Below are 19,864 nucleotides of genomic sequence, written 5' to 3'. Positions count from 1 at the left end.
GGTACTTTCCGTGGCCCCTTCTTGCGTGAGAACACAGTGGCTTTTTCTCCATCTGTATACGTGGTATCTTGCTTGGCAGCTGGCTGGTGGGTCCATGATTGCAAAGGTAAAGTGACTGGGGTCCATTGGTGTAGACAGGAGAACCTTCCTGTCTCCTCCACAGTGGGTCCTCTAGAATCCCTTTCTGTTGGCCTCTATTCCGGATCCCAAGAATCATGCCCGCCCTGGCCTGGGTTTCTCTCGTCCCCTGGTTCACATTGCTCGTAGGATCTGACCAAGGGTGATAGAGCTGACTCTATCTATCTGTTTTACTGTGATTCATCAAATAGGAGAGCTGCCCCTTTGCTCGATGGCTGTGGGAGGGGTAACTCAGGAGTCCCAGTGTGAAGCATGAGGGTTGGTGCCTAGTGGACCTCCAAGTGGTGCGGTCGAGCAGGCAGCTAGATAGGAGTTTGCAGTTGGGGCACGTGTTCTAGGCTTGCGACGTAAATCGGGGAGTGCTCAGGACACTCACCTTACATGAATGAAGCCTTGACGCCGGGCAAGGCCCTGACAGAGTTACTGCAGAGAGAAGAGTCTGAAGCCCTGTAATGTGTCAACACCGGGACGAAAAAGAACCAGAAAGGAGACTCCGAGGGATCCGCCAGGGTAGGGAGGTAGGAAGAAAACAGCGTTCTAAAAGCCCGGTGAAGAAAGTCTTTCACGAAACGGGCCTCGATCACGCACTGCTGACCTGTCCGGGAGGGTGAGTGGAGAGAACGGACGACTGCATTTTGCAGCACAGCCGTCGCCAGCGTCGTTGACAAGGGCCCCTGTGGAGAGGCGTGTTGGGGCTGCCGGCAGCCGCTTCCTGGGCCGGCCCAGGACGAAAGGGATCCATTCCTTGGACAATTGTGAAAGGCCCCCTATCTTACTGTTGGGCTTTTTGGTGTAGGTCCGTCTAGAAAAAACTAGTTATCTGGAACTTACCTTGGTTATGGATAAAAACTTCCCATAATTTGATTTCTTAAAAAAAAAACAACTATAAATGATAGTGTTTGGGAAGTTTTTTCTCAAAAGTAGTATATAGCTTTCTGTGAAGCATAGAGGCTGATTTATCATGGCTTCATAATACTCTCTGAGGTCAGATGCAGAGCCTTTAAATATGAATAACATTTTATGAAACGTTAAAGTGTTGTATTTGTCACTTCATGCATTTAATTGTTCTCTTCTTGTTAATTACATAACCCATTACACTAAGGCCTGTGCTCTGTAAAGGTATAAATAAATCCAGTTGTAACTCCCTAGCATCCCATTTTAAGATGGAGAGATTGAGTAATGAATGCAAACGGGTATGCATAAATTCCAGATATGTTCCTTTAAGCTTTGCATTTGATTTAGAAGCATCTGATACTTACAAAAAAATCCAGAAATGATTGATTTTTTAAAAAATCTGTGGCGTGTGTGTGTGTGTGTGTGAGAGAGAGAGAGAGAGAGAGCGCGCACGCATGAGCATGAGCAGAGAGGGGCAGAGAGAGAGGAAAAGGGAGGATCCCAAGCAGGCTTCATGCTCAGCACAGAGCCCGATGTGGGGCTTGATCTCACAACCTTGAAATCACGACCTGAGCTGAAGTCAAGAGTCAGACACTCAACAGACTGAGCCACCCGGGTGCCCCATTGATTGATTTTTTTTGTTAGAGTTTGGTAATTTACCATCATTTGACAGTTCAGAGCTTTTTCAAATACTTAATTTGTGTTTTACTTGATCTGAAATAAAGCTTATTTTGAAAATAATTAGTGCCACAATGAGTTATCACATACAATTTGAAAGATTATGCACTTAGTATATATTTTTGCTGTCCCCTGATTATTTGACTTTTATTTAATTATTTATTTATTTTAAATGTTTATTTTTGAGAGAGAGAGAGCAGAGAGGGGCAGAGAGAGAAAGAGAGAGAGAGAAAGGTGGGGGGGGGGGGATCCTAAGCAGGCTCCAGGCTCTGCGCTGGCAGCACAGAGCCCCACGCGGGGACCCAGACTCACAAAGCGTGAGATCATGGCCTGAGCCGAAGTCGGACATTTAACTGACTGAGCCACTCAGGCGCCCTTGACTTTTATTTTAGATGTGTTAAGAATTGTTTAGTAAAGAACATTTTTAAAGTTTGCAGAATTATTTGTCAGTCTGCCCTGTTGACCTGAAATGTGTGTGTTCATTATGCTTTTTTCCTTTGTTTGAAGTCAAGGAGATTAAAAAAAAATTTTTTTTTAATATTTTTTTAAAAATTTATTTTTGAAGGAGTGAGAGAGATAGAGCATGAACTGGGGAGGAGCAGAGAGAAAGGGAGACACAGTATTCAAAGCAGGCCCCAGGCTCTGAGCTGTCAGCATAGAGCCCGATGCAGGGCTCAAACTCACGAACTGTGAGATCATGACCTGAGCTGAAGTCGGACGCTCAACCGACTGAGCCACCCAGGCGCCCCAAGGAGATTTTTGAAATAAGGAGTTAATTTTGTTAAATTGGATGCAATCTAGCTGTAGTTTATATTTCTGCCCCCCCCAGTTTGATGTAATAACTAGAAATTGAAAGTGCGAAATTACGGTATGCGGAGGACTGACAACACACTCTGGTTGAATGTACTTAGTTTTCCAAATGGTAACTTCCAGATCTCACTTTCCAGTTTCTTTATCCTTTGGCCAGGAATGATGGGAAACAGTAAAATGAGACAGTATCCGGGAGCCTGTTGTTTTTCCTCAGAAGCGCTAACATCCCCCGCCTACTGTGTCATAGTTTCAAATAGAGCTGCGCTTCCCTTTGCAACTTAGCATCTCTGTCCTTTTGTCTGTGGGATTTTACTGCCTTTGCTGACTTTCACTGGGTGTTAATCATGTTATGATTTTGGATGGTCGTGTGGAAATGATACTGTTTTGCTAAATATAGCCAAAGAAATGCGCTTATCAATCAAGCTCTGTCACTTTAAAATATTACCCTGGAATATTCTAGAATTTTGCAAGACCAAAAAGGGAAATCGCTTTAATTCTTTTTTTGGCTTTTTTATGTTTGTTAGCTTTTAATTCCATGAGGAGTATCTGAATGTGTGTTTAATGTGAAAATTTGGAACTTTTTAAAGCAGCTTTCCTCCATTATCTTTCTGTCCACCCAGGTTATTATTGCTAATTCCCTGACTTAATATTTTAATTAATATTTAATTATTTTAATATTTTTAGAGCTTTCCTTGGCCCTTGCGTGAATATATATTTGTATACATGCATTGATACATACATTATATGCAAGTATATATGTGAAAATAACCACATAAACAAGTTTTCTATTTTTTAATTTTATTTTTGGAAATTAATAATTCCCTAGGAATTCCTCCATTTCATCGAGACTTTCAAATGCATTGGTATAATGTCATTCATAACATTCTCTTACTGCTTAATTATCTGAAGAGTCAACAGTGATTGTCCTCTCTTCTCCTGGCTTTGCTTACTGGTGTCCTCTTTCTGTTTTCTTTGGTCGGTCCCTGAAGAGCCTTAGCAGTTTTTGTGGTGCATTTCAGAAATCTCTTTTGGGCCTTAGTAATCCCCTGTATTGTTTCTGTTTTATTAACTTCCACCCTCATTTTTATTACCCTTTTTCCTTCTGGTTAGATTTGCTGCTTTCTTTTAAACTCATTAAGATAGGTGTTGGTTTCCCATATTTTCTGCCATGGAGGCACGTATCAGACGTTCTCACTGCACCTGTACGCACCCTCTTCCATCTGGCCACCTGCCTGTTCCTCCTCACCCCTCTCTGAATGGTGTCCTGTCACCACAGACAGGTTCACTGATTTTTCCTAAGCTGTACCTAATTCGGTGCACACATTGAGGTTTTTTTATTTCATTTAAATACTTTTCGGTTATTTTAGAAATTATTAAGTCCCTTTTTATAGTTCACAGTGTCATGCTTGGCTTCATGTCTTGATACGAGAATCAGTGTTTGAAGATTGTGGATCTCAATTTTGGATGGGTATTTTCTTATGGTTTCTTTCTACTGGTTCTTACCACATCTTGTATCCTTTTTTTCCTTCCCTTCCCCTTCCCCTTCCCCTTCCCCTTCCCTTTCCCTTTCCCTTTCCCTTTCCCTTTCCCTTTCCCTTTCCCTTTCCCTTTCCCTTTCCCTTTCTCTTTCCCTTTCGTTTCTTTCCTTTCTTTCATGTTTGTTTTGAGAGAGATTGTGAGCTGGGGGAGGGGCAGAGAGGGAGAGAGAATCCCAAGCAGGCCCTGCGCTATCAGCACAGAGCCTGATATGAGATCGTGACCTGAGCCAAATCCAAGAGACGGAAGCTCACCCCACTGAGCCACCCAGGTGTCCCCTGTCTTGTTTTCTTGGTTATCCGTCGGCTGAGTGGTAGAGATTGTATTTGAAAAATTCTGGGAATATTGGAGTCTAGTTTTCTCCAATGTGGAATTTTTTATCACTGCACTTTAAAAAATTGTTTTCTTGTATTATTCGCTAGAGACATGCCATATTGCATATAATTATTTTTTTCTGATGGGCATTTAGGTAGTTTTTCATTTTTTACTATGACAAACAGCAGTGCAGAAAGTATACATATCATTATGGGATCTGAGGGAGCTTTAATAAATAGAAATCCTCCTTCTCTCTAAGGTTTGAAATAAATTTAAAAATAAAATGTAGAAAAAGGGGCAAACTATTTCCTTAATTACTGATGTGATCTCAGTTGAAGTTTGTGGCCTTAGATCTGTTGATGAGGGGATTGGCCTATTTGGATCTGCCACGTTGGGTGGGCGTCGCCGTCACAGCTAGGCTGGGTGGGCACCAGCTGCCTCCTGCACCAGTTGGCCCAGCACCCACATTGCACAACACTGCAAAGCAGGGTGCTTTGCACGTAGGCATATGGAGGAGAACCGTGTTCTGGGAAAGAAGGAGGAGCTGAGCTAAGGATAAGCCCATTTCGTATTTTTAACATTCATCCACTTGAATAAATAAAAAATTTGTTGGGGTAGAAGGAATTGGGGGCCAGAGTTACAGGGGCATGGGACCCGCTTCTGCCATGCTGTACATAGGTAGCACCTGGGGGAGGAGGAGAACGTCGGTGCCGCCCTCTGCACTGGACACGCTCCGTCGGGAAAGTGGCCTTGTCGGAGGGTTGCCTGTGCAGGTGGGTGGCGGGAGCCTGTGCTTCTGCTGGGTAGATCCTCACTGGGGCCCCACTCTCTGCTGAGCTCCTAAGTGGGAAAGAGAGTGTGTCTTCGGGCCATCTTTATTTTCTATCCCCGGCTAGCTAGTATTTTTGTTGTAATTTTCTAGTTCAATTACTACATAATGGTCGGAGAATGGCTGTAATATTTGTGCTGTTTTGAATTTGTCTATTGCGTTTGTGCTTTGCGGACGCTGCTGTGTTGGTGTGTAGATACTTTATTGCTCCTAGATCTTTGTTGTGGCCTCCTCCTTCATCAAGTTTACACAGTGCTGCCTCTTTGCCCATTTAAAATGCTGCCTTTACTTAGTAAGATTATGAGATGTTTTCTTTGTACTTGACTCGGAGATATACCATACGTGTCCTTCAAATTAAAAATAAATTCTTTTTGGGGCGCCTGGGTGGCGCAGTCGGTTAAGCGTCCGACTTCAGCCAGTTCACGATCTCGCGGTCCGTGAGTTTGAGCCCCGCGTCGGGCTCTGGGCTGATGGCTCAGAGCCTGGAGCCTGCTTCCGATTCTGTGTCTCCCTCTCTCTCTGTCCCTCCCCCGTTCATGCTCTGTCTCTCTCTGTCCCAAAAAAAATAAATAAACGTTGAAAAAATAAATAAATAAAAAAAAATAAATTCTTTTTTCTCTTTTGCTTTAGATGTTTCTCTAGTGTTCTGCTTATAATTGGGTTTTGCTCTGTGATCCGTTTGGAGTCTTTTCCTTACTAGTTGATCACATCTTCTTTAAATGTATTGATATGTTTGGTGTTTATGTCTGTCATGATTTTTTATGCCTTCTGATTTTGGTGGCTTTACACTTAAAAATCATACTAAATATGCTATGTAGTTTTTGTTTGTTTTTTGTTCTGTTTGTGGGTTTATTCTAATAATGGGAAAGGGTTGTTTTTTGGACCACCTGGTTATTTTTATTATAACTTTACATAGTGTACTTGATCCTTTCCTTTGGAAAGTTCTGTTGACGTCTTGCTATGAGCAGTTCCAGAACTGGTATATTTCCAGTTTAAATTCCTCCCTCCCCATTGCCCTGAACAGCATATTCATAGGTGTGTCTCCTCAGGCAAGGGAAACGAGGAAAAGCAAACTGTTGGGATTATATCAAAACAAAAAGCTTTTGCACAGCAAAGGAAGTCATTGACAAAACAAAAAGGCAACCTAGTGAATGGGTGGACATATTTGCAGTTGATATGTCTGATATGGAGTTAATATCCAAAATATATGAATAACTTCTGTGACCCAACACCAGAAAAGCAATCTGATTAGAAAATGGGCAGAAGGTCTGAATAGACAGTGTTCCAAAGAAGACACCCAGATGGTCAACAGACGCCCAAAAGATGCTCCACACCGCTCAGCATCAGGGAAATGCCGATCAAAGCACCATGAGATGTCACTGCACACGTGTCAGAACGGCTGGTATGAAAGAGGCAAGAAGTAATGGGTTTTGGTCAGGATGTGGTGAAAAATCCTTGTGTACTGTTGGCGGGATTGTAAATTAGTGCAGCCAGTATGGAAAACAGTGTGGAGGTTCCTCAAAAAGTTGAAAACAGAACTACTGTATGATCCAGCAGTCCCCCTACTGGGTATTTACCCAAAGAAAACAGAAACATGAATATATCTGCTGCCCTGTTTGTTGCAACATTATTCACACCAGCCAAGACGTGGAAACAACCCAATTGTCCATCAGTAGATGGATGGATAAAGAAGATGTGGTGTGTATATGCTATATACCCCCCCCCCCCCCCCCCGCACACAGACACACACGAATATTACTCAGCCATAGAAAAGAAGAGGTCTTGCCGTTTGCAGCAACATGAATAGACATGCAGGCTGTGATGCTAAGTGAGAGAAGTCAGACGGAGAAAGATAAATGCCGTATGATTTCACTTATATGTGGAATCTAAAAAATCAAATGAACAAACAAGCAAACAAAAAACCGGATGCTTAAATACACATATTTAAATATTAAAGACGAGAATAAACTGAGGTTGTTGGAGGGTGGGAGTGGGTAAAATAGATGAAGGGATCAAGAGGTACAAGCTTTGGGTTGTGAGTGAGTCGTGGAGACGAAGCGTACAGCGTAGGGAACGGTAATACCGCAGTAACGTCGTGTGGTGACAGGTGGTGAGAGCACTTGGCGGGTGAGCACTGAGTGACGGACAGGCCGTCGAAGTGCTGCGTCGTGTACCTGAAGCTCATATAACATGGTGTGTCAGTTGTATTTCGATTAAAACAAAATTCTTCCCTTTTACTTTCTCATCATGTTTCTTAGTGTTTTCTTTATAATTTTAAATTGACTCATATCTGTGTTACCTGATTTGTCAAATTTGAATTATCTCCATATAAATATAAATATGAATAATTGACCCCTGTTTATAAAAGATCAGGAAACTAGTATACTTTCTTGCATTGGATTTATCATTTTCATATTGTTCACGTCCTAGATTTTTAACAAAGAGGTCTGTTGAGGAATAACCAACATATAGTAAGTTGCACGTGTTAACACGTACAGTGTGTTGACTCTGACCTGTGGAAACATCACCACAAATCAAGATGGTGAACATGGCCATCACCCCCAGAAGTTTCTTCATGGCCTCCAGTGATCCCTTTCTCCTGCCCCTGCCCCTTCCCTCCCTGTCCCCACATAACCACTGAGCTGTCTTCCATCACTAGAGACTAGTTTCCATTTGCAGACGTTTTCATAAATGGTGCACAGGATGTATTAATTTGCCAGTTGTCGGGGTGCCTGGGTGGCTTGGTCGGTTGGGCGTCCAACTTCGGCTCAGGTCATGATCTCACGGTCCGTGAGTTCGAGCCCTGCGTCGGGCTCTGTGCTGACAGCTCAGAGCCTGGAGCCTGTTTCAGATTCTGTGTCTCCCTCTCTCTCTGCCCCTCCCCTGTTCATGCTCTGTCTCTCTCTGTCTCAAAAATAAATAAACGTTAAAAAAAAAAATTAAAAAAAAATTTGCCAGTTGTCTTTCAGCGTATTTTTGGAGTCATCGATGTTTCGCACGGGTCAGTCAGTAGTTGGTTCCTTTTTATTGCCTAGCCGGTGGATGTACCACATACAGCTGCTAGACGTCTGTGTGTAAGCCTTTACCGCCTTTACTGTTACGAGTCTTACCCAAAGAGTTTGGTTCTCTGTGCTTCCTCCGTCCACGTAGGGGTTGGCAGGCCATCCTGCGGGATGGTGAGCTGGTGAGGCTCCCTGTGGGTTAGCTGGGTATCCAGAGCTCTGCTTGTGGCTCTCGTTAACGGCACAACTGCTGGTCGGGTAGTTGTGGGCTGGGACCTGGGCTTCTCCATTTCCACAGGCTTCCAGGGGATGCTAATGCTGTTGGGCCACACTGCTTTGCAAAGCAAGGACACAGGGCCTGAGACTTTGCGAAGCAAGGCAGGAATGGCGTATTTTTTCCTACCAGGTAAACGTAGACTACTTCTAGAGTTAGGTTTTCATCAGAGATGGAAAAAAGTACATCTGTCAGGCAACATTTCACGTGCCGTGAAGTCTTTCTTTTCTTTTCCATCGCGGTGGACAGTGGAGGTTCCCATCCGGTTATGTTGAGTACAATCTTCCAGACGGGGCTGGCGGGGAGTGTGGGGGCCTTGACCTTGCCGCTCTCTCTTCTCTGTGTTGCCCCGGGGCGGCTTTATTTGATTGGGAATTTGGGGAGGAAGGGGTGATCTGGTGCTGGCCTTCTCTGATAACCTGCAGTCAGGCTCTCAGACGGTCCAGGTCGGAGGTTTGCAGGGAAGTCTCAGGTCAGAGTCCTGCTCCAGCCGGCTGACCGTTGCCTTGCACCCGGTGCCCTTGGTTACCTTGGTCGGGCTGCGTGGACTGCACGTTGCTCTAGGGCTCCCGGAGTTTACAGGGCTCCGAGCAGGTGTCCTGCTCAGATTTCGCCGGGGTGTCGGCATTTCCCTTCCTTCAGCTTCCTGGTCCCCGGGTCCTTGAGGAAGGACGGAAGGTGGCCTCGCAGTGCAGAATCCTTCCCCACGGGCTCGGGGTGCAGGCCGTGAGAACTGGTGAAGGGCAAGTGCCTGGAGTCAGGCCATCTGTGCTCCAGCGGTGGCCGTTCCCCGCAAGTAACGGCAGTTCCTCTGCCCCATGTCCCCGTTGGTGGTGAGGGTCATAACGGTTCTGATGTCATGAGGCTGGCCGGAGCCTTCAGTAATATTTGTCGGGTGATTAAGACAGTGCCTGCATGGAGTAAGCACTCTCTCGCACCTGCTAGATGTGTAGGTAGCTAGATGGGAAATGGCGAAGGCAGGTACATAAGAGGTTGGCCTAGAAGCATCCAGGATCTTCCCTTAGATTGTACAGCGAGCGCTCCCTGACGCCCGGGCACGGTGGCTCCCATGTACAGGCCTCCCCCCCCCCCGCCCCCCTCCCACCGTGGGGCACACAGCCCCCTGACCCTTGCCCCCCTGCTGTGGGCACACAGGCCCAGCACCAGCAGGCTTGGGCAGGAGCGGTTTTGTGTCTGTGGTTCCTTGGAAATATGATGATGGGAAGGGGGGAGGGCACTTTTGGCTGAAGGTGAAAGTTGGAGTTGGAGTTAGTGATAGTAGGAATTTATTATAATTTTCAGTTAACCTTGACTTTATTTTTAATTTTTTTTTGGAATGATTTCAATGAAGTCAGATTTCATGTATATTATGTGGGCATTTCTTTTGAAATATTTGATGTCTCTGTTTTATATAAGAACCGTATTTAAAAATTGTGACTGACACTAGCATTTTCCCTTCATAATCGGATTATTTTTTTCTGGAAACATCTGGAAATTTCCTTCACCTGTGCTATCTCTCTCAGAGCTGAAAGTAGGCCTTCGCTGCTCCTTCCCCTCATTTGTGGTCTCCCGACTCGAGTGGCCCCCGTCATCGGGTGTCCTCCTGCGGGCCACTGAGGTAGGCCAAAGCCTTCCTGGGCACCTCCTTTATTTTTCTCTTAAAATAGCAGAGCTTTAATTGTTTGCTTTAATTACATTTTTAGGAGCATTTCAAAGGATTGCTATCTTCTTTGTCACACCTGGCCCGTTTCCTGTACTGAACTCAAAATAGCGTCTGAGCCTGTAGGTTGCGTCACGTCGGGTCACGGGGTCTCGCCTTTGCAGTTGGCCGGGGCCTCCGCTCCTGGCCGTCCAGCGTCGTCCAGACACACACTGCCGTCACAGCTGCCATTGCCGTACTGCTCAGTTCTGTGAGGTGGGGAGTTGGGCCTTGTGCCGTGTCTCGGCGAGTCCACTGAGATTAGAAGTGCTCCCAAGCAGAAAAAGTACTGGATGTAAAAACAAGCGTATGAGGTAACCGTGAAACTAGTGTGCGCTTGGGGCTGACTCATCTTTTCCTGAAGAAAATTTGCTAAGAGAAACGTCTCTCAGGGAAAGATTAGGATTATGTAAAATTGAAGATTTTTTTAAAAATTTAATTAAAAAAAGTTTTTTTCATTGAAGTGTAGTTGACACACTAGAACTTCAGAATTTATAATCTCGTCAAACGGTTGAAATTCAGTTACTCATCGAAAGCTAATTAAGCTGTTCTGCTTGAATAATTCTTTAGTGGGAAAAATTTTATAGACTGCTTTATATAATGCTAGTTTATGTTGATCAGCCTTTGAAAGTAGCAGGTAATTTACCTGTTTAATGCTTTGAGTGTGCTAATACTCTATTTTCCTTGTTCTTGTTTTGCATAAGGACCTGACGTTTCTTGTCATTTTATCTTCTATATTTCACATAAGATGTGATGTTCAAAACTTACAGCCCCTTGAGAAAATTTCTGAGGTTTTTAACTATCAAATTCGAAAATAATTTGCATTGCATCCAAAGAGTATAAGCATGTAGGGAAAGTATTTATTCTCTACCTTCAGAATTAAGAATACATGAGCACGAGACTCCTTTCAGCACCCCCCCCCCCCCCCCCCCGCCCCCGGATCCGCAGTCAGCACATTTATTTATTTCTCCTTAGTTCTTACCTGTTACTCCGGGTCAGGAGGAACCAGAAACCTGCCTGTTGCTCCGCCCTCTCCCCCATCATTTTATTTTCTCAACATAATGTTTATGGCACCTCTTACAACGCGAGGGAGGGTATATTGACTAATCCGTTTTGTTTGTGTTTTTACCTGCATTACCTCTTTTTTTCTTCTTAATGACATTTTATCCTTCCAAAAAAATGATAGCTTTTTAACTTTCTTTGGCTACGTGTGATTTTTAAGGATGATCTTTCTTTGAGAATATTCACTAATGTAGAGCAAAGCCTTGCCAAGTCTTTCCGAGGCAGCCGTCCCCGATGCGGTGTTGAGGACATTACAGATGGCCAGGAGTCATAATCTTGCTGTATGCTTCCTGTTGTGCTTCAGGGCTTGTGGAGTTGTGGAATATTACTTTTGGAATTTGTGGGCAATTTATTCCTTCGACCCCTCTACTCAGTCTACATTTTCAGCGCACGGTTTGATGAGAAGAAAAATTCCTCTTTGCATATGAATCTGTTCCTAATTTGGGAGGGTGTCTAAAGACTATGAGACAACCTCCATTAGCTAAGAGTTGGAATTCTCAGGAACTGGAGCTCAGTAGTACGTATATTTCAGACCTGGGTTTGATTCCTTTAAACTCACCTTTGTGGTTTCTGTCTCTGACGAGTCGGCTTCCCGCAGGTAGCCGGTGAGTGCCTGTGGCATTTTCTTGTGGCCAGGAGGGGACACGGCCACTTCTTGTCTCTCCTGGTCAGGAACCTTTGCAGCTTTTCTTTTCCGTGTAGCTCCCTTGGGCTACATGTCTTCATGTTATGTCTTTAAAAGTACTAAGTGAGGGGCGCCTGGGTGGCGCAGTCGGTTGAGCGTCCGACTTCAGCCAGGTCACGATCTCGCGGTCCGTGAGTTCGAGCCCCGCGTCGGGCTCTGGGCTGATGGCTCAGAGCCTGGAGCCTGTTTCCGATTCTGCGTCTCCCTCTCTCTCTGCCCCTCCCCCGTTCATGCTCTGTCTCTCTCTGTCCCAAAAATAAATAAACGTTGAAAAAAATAAATAATAAATAAATAAAAGTACTAAGTGAAAGAAGGGGATAAAAAAAAGCCAAGTAGGGAGACTACGGGGCGGCATGCGCTAGAGACAGAAGAGGCGGTCCCAGAGTAGAAAGAAGAATGTCATCGACCGGCATCGGTGCGACGTGAATGTCCGTTCCAGAACGGGCGGTAGGGTGGTAAGTGCTCTGATGGAAAAGCGGGTACCGAGCCCCCTGGAGTGCAAAGGAAGGGGCTGTGAGCAGTGCCTGGCACGGCCCGTCGTTGTGGGCTGGGCGTTCAGGGCACAGGGCATCTTGTCCGCAGGTATGGCTGGGACAGCTTCTGCAGGTGCTGTAAGTAGGTTGGGGCCAGAACGTGGACTGTGTGCCTGAGGCTGGAGAAGAGGTCGGGCTGGTGGACAGAACCTCGTTTATCGGGTGTCTTCTGTACCATGCTAATTGTTTTCTCCGTTTTTATCCTGAGTGTGGAACAAATCATTGTACGGTTCTGAAGCAGGTAGCATGACGGCGTTTGCCATTTAGAACGATTATACTGCAAGAAATAGGGAAGATGCACAGGAAGGGGCCAGCCAGTCGCAGGCCCAGACGTACGCCGGCGAGAAATGAGGGGACCCAGAACTCCGGCTGCAGGAAAGGGGGGGACTTGGAGATTTGTGAGCTGTGGAAAGGAGGCCTTCCGTGACGACTTCTGGGTGTCCGTCTGGGGGAAGTTGGTGGATGGAAGTACTGCCAGGTGTGAAAGAGAATCTGGAAGAAGGATCGACAGGCTGGCTTGAACATGATAAAGCATTCAAGTGGAGATGTCCCAACAGGCAGGTGCTTACAGAGATGCAGTTGAGACTGAAGTTTGGGTTTGAGAGGGACATCTGGCCATCATTGGTATTGCAGGTGGTGAAGATTACGGGTGGGAATGAGACCTCCTGGGGAGCTTCTGTTGAGAGGGAAAGAAGGCTGAGGAATAACCAGAAGGTGAAGGGAAGACAGGAAAGTTGACAGGGACTCGCCAGGCAGTCGAAGAGAGGAACTCACGGAGGAGTGCCCAGCACGAATGCCTGATCATCGGAGGCAGCAGGTTTAATAGGGACCAGATAGTGCCCACTGGTTGCAGGACGGCCGCACGGTGTCACTGGCAAGCAAAGCAAGAGCGGGTTTGGAGAGACTGGCAGAGGGGACTGAGGCTCTGCGGTGGGGGCAAGGGACGGTGGGGGCATCATTTACTGTCCTTCCTCGGGAAGCTGGTCCTAGAAGGACCTGAGCTGAGGCCGGAAGGAGGCCCAGGGAAAGGTTCTGATGGCAGAGAGAGGAGACTGGGGAGGCGGGAGACTAGAGGAATCTAGAAATACCCGAGGCCTGTAGGAAGAAAGGATTGAGGGCCGAGTAGCAAAAACTCCGTTTGGCTTGTCGTGACTTGAGGTGACCTCGGAGCCACTCAGATTAGCTTTCTGTTATATTCTTGATCGATGTTTATTTGTTGGTGGTTTTTTTTGTCAGATAAAATTAACTGGATCCTGGTTTTCCATTGAATTCATTTCCTGACTGTAGACCCTGACGTGGCTGGCTGTTTCTTTTGTCACCGAGTGTGCTGTGAAGTGCACTCTGGGCAGCACGTGTGAGGCCGGCCCTGCCTCTCACACCCTCACTTCCCCCCAGAATGCGTAGACAGGTACAGACAGGTGGAGCGCACCTGTTCCACAGCCCCGTCCGTCCCTGCGCTCCCGGGAACACTCTGGTCTTCCGTGGCAGCCTGGGAATGGGCCCCGTCCCGGCCTGGTCACCCTTTGCTCTTAAAATAAAGCCGATAAATTCCTCCATGTGTGAATAACACTCCGTGGACTTCAACAAGTTTGTGTATTTTAAAAGGAGTCAGAGAATGAACCTCTCTGACTGGAATTTCCTATTTCAGAATACCTGCGGAAGAGAGATTTTGAGGGATGGTACTCTCTGTGTGTCTGTTTACTTCCTTGCTTCCTTCCTTACGTTTTATTTATTTTTAAAAACCGAGGTAGAATTGCTATATAATATCATGTAAGTTTAAGGTATATAAGTGTTGCTGTGTTTGCATGTTACGGTATGACTGTCCCTGTAGCAGCAGCCAGGACACGTGATTATTATTTCTTATTCATCGTCAGAGCAGTAAGAGACGTACTATGTTCTGTTTATACCATAAGAAGTTTGGCCGGCCTCGCTTCACATTCCCATCGTCAAAATTAATAAGGAGTCTGCTTCGCAGAATAATTAACCAGTCAGTTTTTGAACCAGTTATGAAAGACTTCTGTACAGAAGCCTCCTGAAAGTAATACTCGGGGCCGGAGAAAGTCTAGTTTTGAGCTCTGTGGCTGGCTGACGGCTCCCCAGCTGTGCTTCTGGGCAGGGTCTGGGAACTGAGAGCCTCTTGCGTGTGAGTGTGCCCGTTGGTGGAGCTGGTCCTTTCCTAGCTGCCCGGTAGTGCTCTCTCCTCGGCGGGAGAGGTGCCCGGTGCCCCGGCCGCACCTGCACAGCCACTGCCTGCTGTGAAAGGCTTCTGAGTTTGGTTTTCTTTATGGTGTAATTATTTTTAAAATTTTATTTAAATCCAAGCTAGTTGACATATAGTGTAATAATGATTTCAGAAATGTAACTTAGTGATTCATCGCTTACGTACAGAACCCAGTGCTCGTCACAAGTGATGCCCATCCCCTCACCCTCCCTCCAGCAACCCTCAGTTTGTTCTCTGTGTTTAAGAGTCTCTTATGGTTTGCCTCCTTCTTTCTTTTTATTTTTCCTCCCCTTTCCTTATGTTCAGCTGTTTTGTTTCTTAAATTCCACACATGAGTGAAATCATATATTTACCTTTCTCTGACTTCCTTCACTTGGCATAATACACTCTAGTTCCATCCACGTTATTGCAGATGGCAAGATTTCATTCTTTTTGATCGCCGAGTAATATTCCGTTGTGTATGTATGTATGTGTGTATAATATACATCGTGTATGTGTGTGTGTGTACGTATATATACATATACACACCACATCTTATTTAATATCCATTCATCAGTTGATGAACATTTGGGCTCTTTCCATGCTTTGGAAATAGTGCTGCTATAAACATTGGGGTGTATGTGCCCCTTGAATCAACATTTTTGTAGCCTTTGGGTAAATCCCTAGCAGTGCTATTGCTGGGTCATAGGGTAGTTCTATTTTTAATTTTTTGAGGAACCTCCACACTGTCTTCCAGAGCGGCTGCACCAGTTTGCATTCACATCAACAGTGCAAGAGGGTTCCTCTTTCTCCACATCCTCGCCAACATCTGTTGTTCCTGAGTTGTTAATTTTAGCCATTCTGACAGGTGTGAGGTGGTATCTCATGGTGGTTTTGATTTGTATTTCCCTGATGATGAGTGAGTTGAGCATCTTTTCATGTGTCTGGATATCATGTGTTAGCCATCTGGATATCTTCTTTTAAAAAGTGTCTATTCATGTCTTTTGTCCAATTCTTCACTGGACTATTTCCTTTTGGGTGTGGAGTTTGATAAGTTCTTCATAGATTTTGGAAACTAACCCTTTATCTAATAATGTCATTTGCAGATATCTTTTCCCATTCGTCAGTTGCCTTTTAGTTTTGTTGATTGTTTCCTTCACCATGCAGAAGGTTTGTATCTTGATGAGGGCCCAATGATTCATTTTTGCTTTGGTTTCCCTTACCTCTGGAGACATGTCTAGCAAGAAGTTGCTGCGGCCAAGGGCAAAGAGTTTTTGCCTGCTTTCTCCTTGAGGATTTTGATGGTTTCCTGTCTTACGTTTAGGTCTTCCATCCATTTTCAGTTTATTTTTGTGTATGGTATAAGACATTGGTCTAGGTTCATTCTTCTGCATGTTACTGTCCAGTTTCCCAACACCATTTGCTGAAGAGACCATCTTTTTTTCTATTGGACATTCTTTCCTGCTTTGTCGAAGATTAGTTGGCCATGCATTTGTGGGTCCATTTCTGGGTTCTCTATTTTGTTCCATTGATCTGAGTGTCTGTTTTTGTGCCAGTACCATACTGTCTTGATGATTACAGCTTTGTAATACAGCTTGAAGTCTGGGATTGTGATGCCACTAGCTTTGTTTTCTGTTTTAACGTTACTTTGGCTCTTCAGAGTCTTTTCTGGTTCCGTACTAGTTTTAGAATTGTTTGTTCTAGCTCTCTGAAGACTGCTGGTGTCATTTTGATAGGGATTGCATTGAATATGTAGATTGCTTTGGGAAGTATTGACATTTTAACGATATTTGTTCTTCCAGTCTGTGAGCGTGGAATGTTTTTCCATTTCTTTGTGTCTTCTTCAGTTTCTTTCATAAGCTTTCTGTAGTTTTCAGAGTACAGATCTTTTACATCTTTGGTTAGGTTTATTCCTAGGTATTTTATGGTTTTTGGTGCAATTGTAAATGGGATCAATTCCTTGATTTCTCTTTTTTTGCTTCTTAATTATTGGTGTATAGAAATGCCACAGATTTATGTACTTTGATTTTATATCCTGTGACTTTATTGAATCCATCTATCAGTTCTGACAGTTTTTTGGTGGAGTCTTTTGGGTTTTCCACATAGAGTATCACGTTGTCTGCGAAGCGTGAGAGTTTGACTTCCTCCTGGCCGATTTGAATGGAGAGGCATGTTACTGCTGAATGAGACTGTCATTCTGAGTACCAGGGTAGTTCTTGAAGGATTAGAAATTTCGCAGTCACACCTAAGTCATTTCGAATAGGAGTGTGTATGAACCGAGCATCTCATAAAAGACTCCAGGCTCTAAGATTACAGCCAGAACTGTGATTGTGTTAATTCGACAACAAGTATTTAGGAAAGTATTTCTGTAATATGGGAGGAGTTAAGATATTAGTGCATATCTATATGGTGGAACTCTCTACGTCAGTGCATGGTTCTGAAGAATCATGATGAGGGAAATGACTCTTTTGTTAAAGGCAAAAGGGATGCAAAGTTCTCTGGACAGTATCCCAGTTAAAAACAAGTAACATAGATTGCATCGTAAGGTGACGATCTTCCTGAAGAAACATAACCTCTTTCCTTCTGTTTCAGCTAATCTTCCAGTGCCGACGATCGCAGCAATAGATGGAGTTGCTCTGGGGGGGGGCCTTGAGCTGGCCCTAGCATGTGACATACGTGTAGCAGGTGAGAATTAATCCTGGCGGTTATCTTCAGATAATTCCAAGTGATGTGTTCTGTTCTTTTCCTCTCGTTGAGTAGAGCATTTAGAAAAAGTCACCCATTGGGCTCAAGGGAGTGTTGAAGATTCCCAGTTAAGGAAACAGTCTGGTCCAGTCTCTTGTTAGTCTCGGCCGGGGAGGGGAGAGCCGGAATTGGGCAGGCGGACCTGAATTTGAACCGCAGGGCCTGCCCCGCTCAGAGCCGTCGGCTCCTCTACAGTGGGGGACCAGCAGGGGCCGTGGTGGAGATCGGGTGAGCTGATGTGCGGCACGTGCCCGGCCCCAGCACTTACCTCTGGTTTGCTGCGTCATGACAGCTTCACCTCCCTGAGGTCCGCTTCTCGCTCGGTCTCCTGAAGGTTGGATGAGGTGATCATGAAAATGACAGGGAAAACAATTAATGCTGACCGAGTGCTGAATGTTGACCCTCATACTAGTCTCGGCACTTGACCTGCATTAAGTCGCTCAATCGGCCAAATGGCGCTGTGCGAAGGGTGCTTCGGTCCCTGCGGAGGCTCGGGCTCAGAGAGGAGACGCAGCGCACCCGGGGTCAGTGACCGAGCTGGGACGCCAACCCAGGCGCTCCTGTGCCGGGGCCGTCACGCCTGGTGTCCTGCCAGAGCCCTGGAGACTGCTGCTGCCAGACGGTCACTTCGGGGTGACAGAAAGAGGCCCCAGGCCCAAGGACCGGGCGAAGCAGGCAGCAGATATATGTCACCGACCTCTCCTGGCTCCTGCTGTCACACTTCTGAAGCAGCTGCCTGTTGAAAGTAGGGTCAATATGATGATGTTTTTAGTAAGTTTTGACTGTTTCTTGGGGTTGGTAGCCGCTGGTCCACGTGGACTTTCCCCTTCGGATCCCTAATTGTCTCAAATCCTGAGTTTTAAATGGAGAAGCTAAAGTCCGTGAAACCCTTTTCTGAAAGGGTGCAGATTCTGGGAATTAGGATAAGGGAAGTGGTCCAAGGATGTTTCGATATGCAAATAATAAATAACTAAGATGTGTTAAAGTAGTCGTGAAAGCAAAATGCGGAAAGAGGAACCCTGCCCGGCTGTCAGAACAGTAAAACCATTTGTCAGAAGTGACTGGAGATTTGGTCCTGAAAAGGTGCCGTATCTGGTGTGATGTATTAAGCTGTTTGGCTTCGAGGACTCTTCAGGCAGCCGAAGAATGTTCCTGCTTGTCAGAAGCCTCTCTCCTCGTCCTCAATCGTTAGCGGGGTCTAAGCCTTCAAACGTGACTTGGCAGCATCCAGTCAAATTATGTAGTCATAGCCCTGGCCTTTCTGCATCAAAAATTAATTCGCTGCCGAGCAATTTTTAACAGAAAAGGTTATGTGAACCTCTTAATATATTTATCATTTAGAGTGTTTACCTATTTCCGTAACCAAATGCCTTCTGAAGTGACTTTTTAAAAGATTTGTGACATGAGTTTAATTAGTAAACAGAGTATGTGTAGCTTATTTTATAACTTCTTCAAGTCATAATGTTTGAATATATGATCCGGATGTTACTTAATTTTCTTCCTTCCTTTTCAGCTTCCTCTGCGAAAATGGGCTTGGTTGAAACAAAGTTGGCAATTATTCCCGGTGGAGGTATGAATTGTTCACACCCATCTTGATTTCTTCTCAACAACAGGGCATAAGGCCAAAATACGTTAATTGAAGAGGCAACATTTTGGATAAAGGGACTAATGCTGTACCGTTTGCTTTAGTAGCGAAGTCCCCGTTCACCCTGTGCTCTTTTAGCTTAGGTAGACGGGAAGACGGCGGGTGTGTCGGCCGTTGCTGTCTGCTTGCGGGGTCTCCCGTGCTTTTCTGTACAGTTTCTTAATTTTTCAATTATTGCATCAGTCACATTAGTCTTGGAGATTGCACTGATAATTTGAAACTTCGTGTGGGTATATGAACGTATGTGCCCTCAGAGAGGTGCCCGCACAGACCCCGTCAGAGGGGTGGCGGGGATACCCAGGCTTCGTGCCAGCTTTTCTGAGTTTCCCTGCAGCAGGGCAAAGGTTGGGGTCAGTGGATGGCCTGAATTTGGAGCTGAGGTGTTTCTTCTTTTTTTGTAAAGTTTATTTATTTTGAGAGGTAGAGAGCGAGTGAGTGGGGGAGAGAGAGGGAGAGAGAATCCCAAGCAGCCTCCGTGCTTAGCACAGAGCCCGACGTGGGGCCGCATCTCACGAACCGTGAGATCACGACCTGAGCCGAACGCTTAAGAGTCGGACGCTTAACTGCCTGAGCCACCCAGGCTCCCCAAGGTGTTTCTCCTGTCACTGCAGAAAAAGATAGGTGAACTGCTTCTTTTGGAAGACTCACTGAAGAAAGTAATTTTTCCGACAATGATAATGAAATCTCGCATCACCCAGTGAATCGGAAATTTTGGTTCTTTGGTCTGATGAGAGAACTTGGAGCTGTTCCTGTCTCGTGAAGTCGCTCTCTGAGAAGGTAGACCTCATCTGAGATGTGCGTGTTGGCGATTTAACAGTA

At 45.4% G+C, this 19,864-nt stretch overlaps 1 protein-coding gene across 14 annotated transcripts in view; it reads left to right on the top strand.

Annotated features, from left to right (window-relative positions):
* The window catches only part of AUH (AU RNA binding methylglutaconyl-CoA hydratase), a 350,873-nt gene that overhangs the window by 50,855 nt on the left and 280,154 nt on the right, over positions 1 to 19,864 (top strand). For 13 of the 14 annotated variants that reach the window (XR_006709820.1, XR_006709819.1, XR_006709821.1 and 10 more), the window contains 2 exons: positions 17,248 to 17,340; positions 18,914 to 18,970. The exons of the other annotated variant lie outside the window; for it this stretch is intronic. Coding sequence is in view for 10 of the 13 variants with exons in the window: in XM_045467661.1 (XP_045323617.1) it covers positions 17,248 to 17,340; positions 18,914 to 18,970 (150 nt within the window). In the remaining 3 variants the exon portion in view is untranslated. The remainder of the gene's footprint in view (positions 1 to 17,247; positions 17,341 to 18,913; positions 18,971 to 19,864) is intronic. 14 annotated transcript variants of the gene reach the window in all.

Source organism: Leopardus geoffroyi, chromosome D4 (genome assembly GCF_018350155.1).
Source record: "Leopardus geoffroyi isolate Oge1 chromosome D4, O.geoffroyi_Oge1_pat1.0, whole genome shotgun sequence".
NCBI classification, from domain to species: domain Eukaryota; kingdom Metazoa; phylum Chordata; class Mammalia; order Carnivora; family Felidae; genus Leopardus; species Leopardus geoffroyi.
This window is presented reverse-complemented; position numbering and strand designations above follow the sequence as displayed.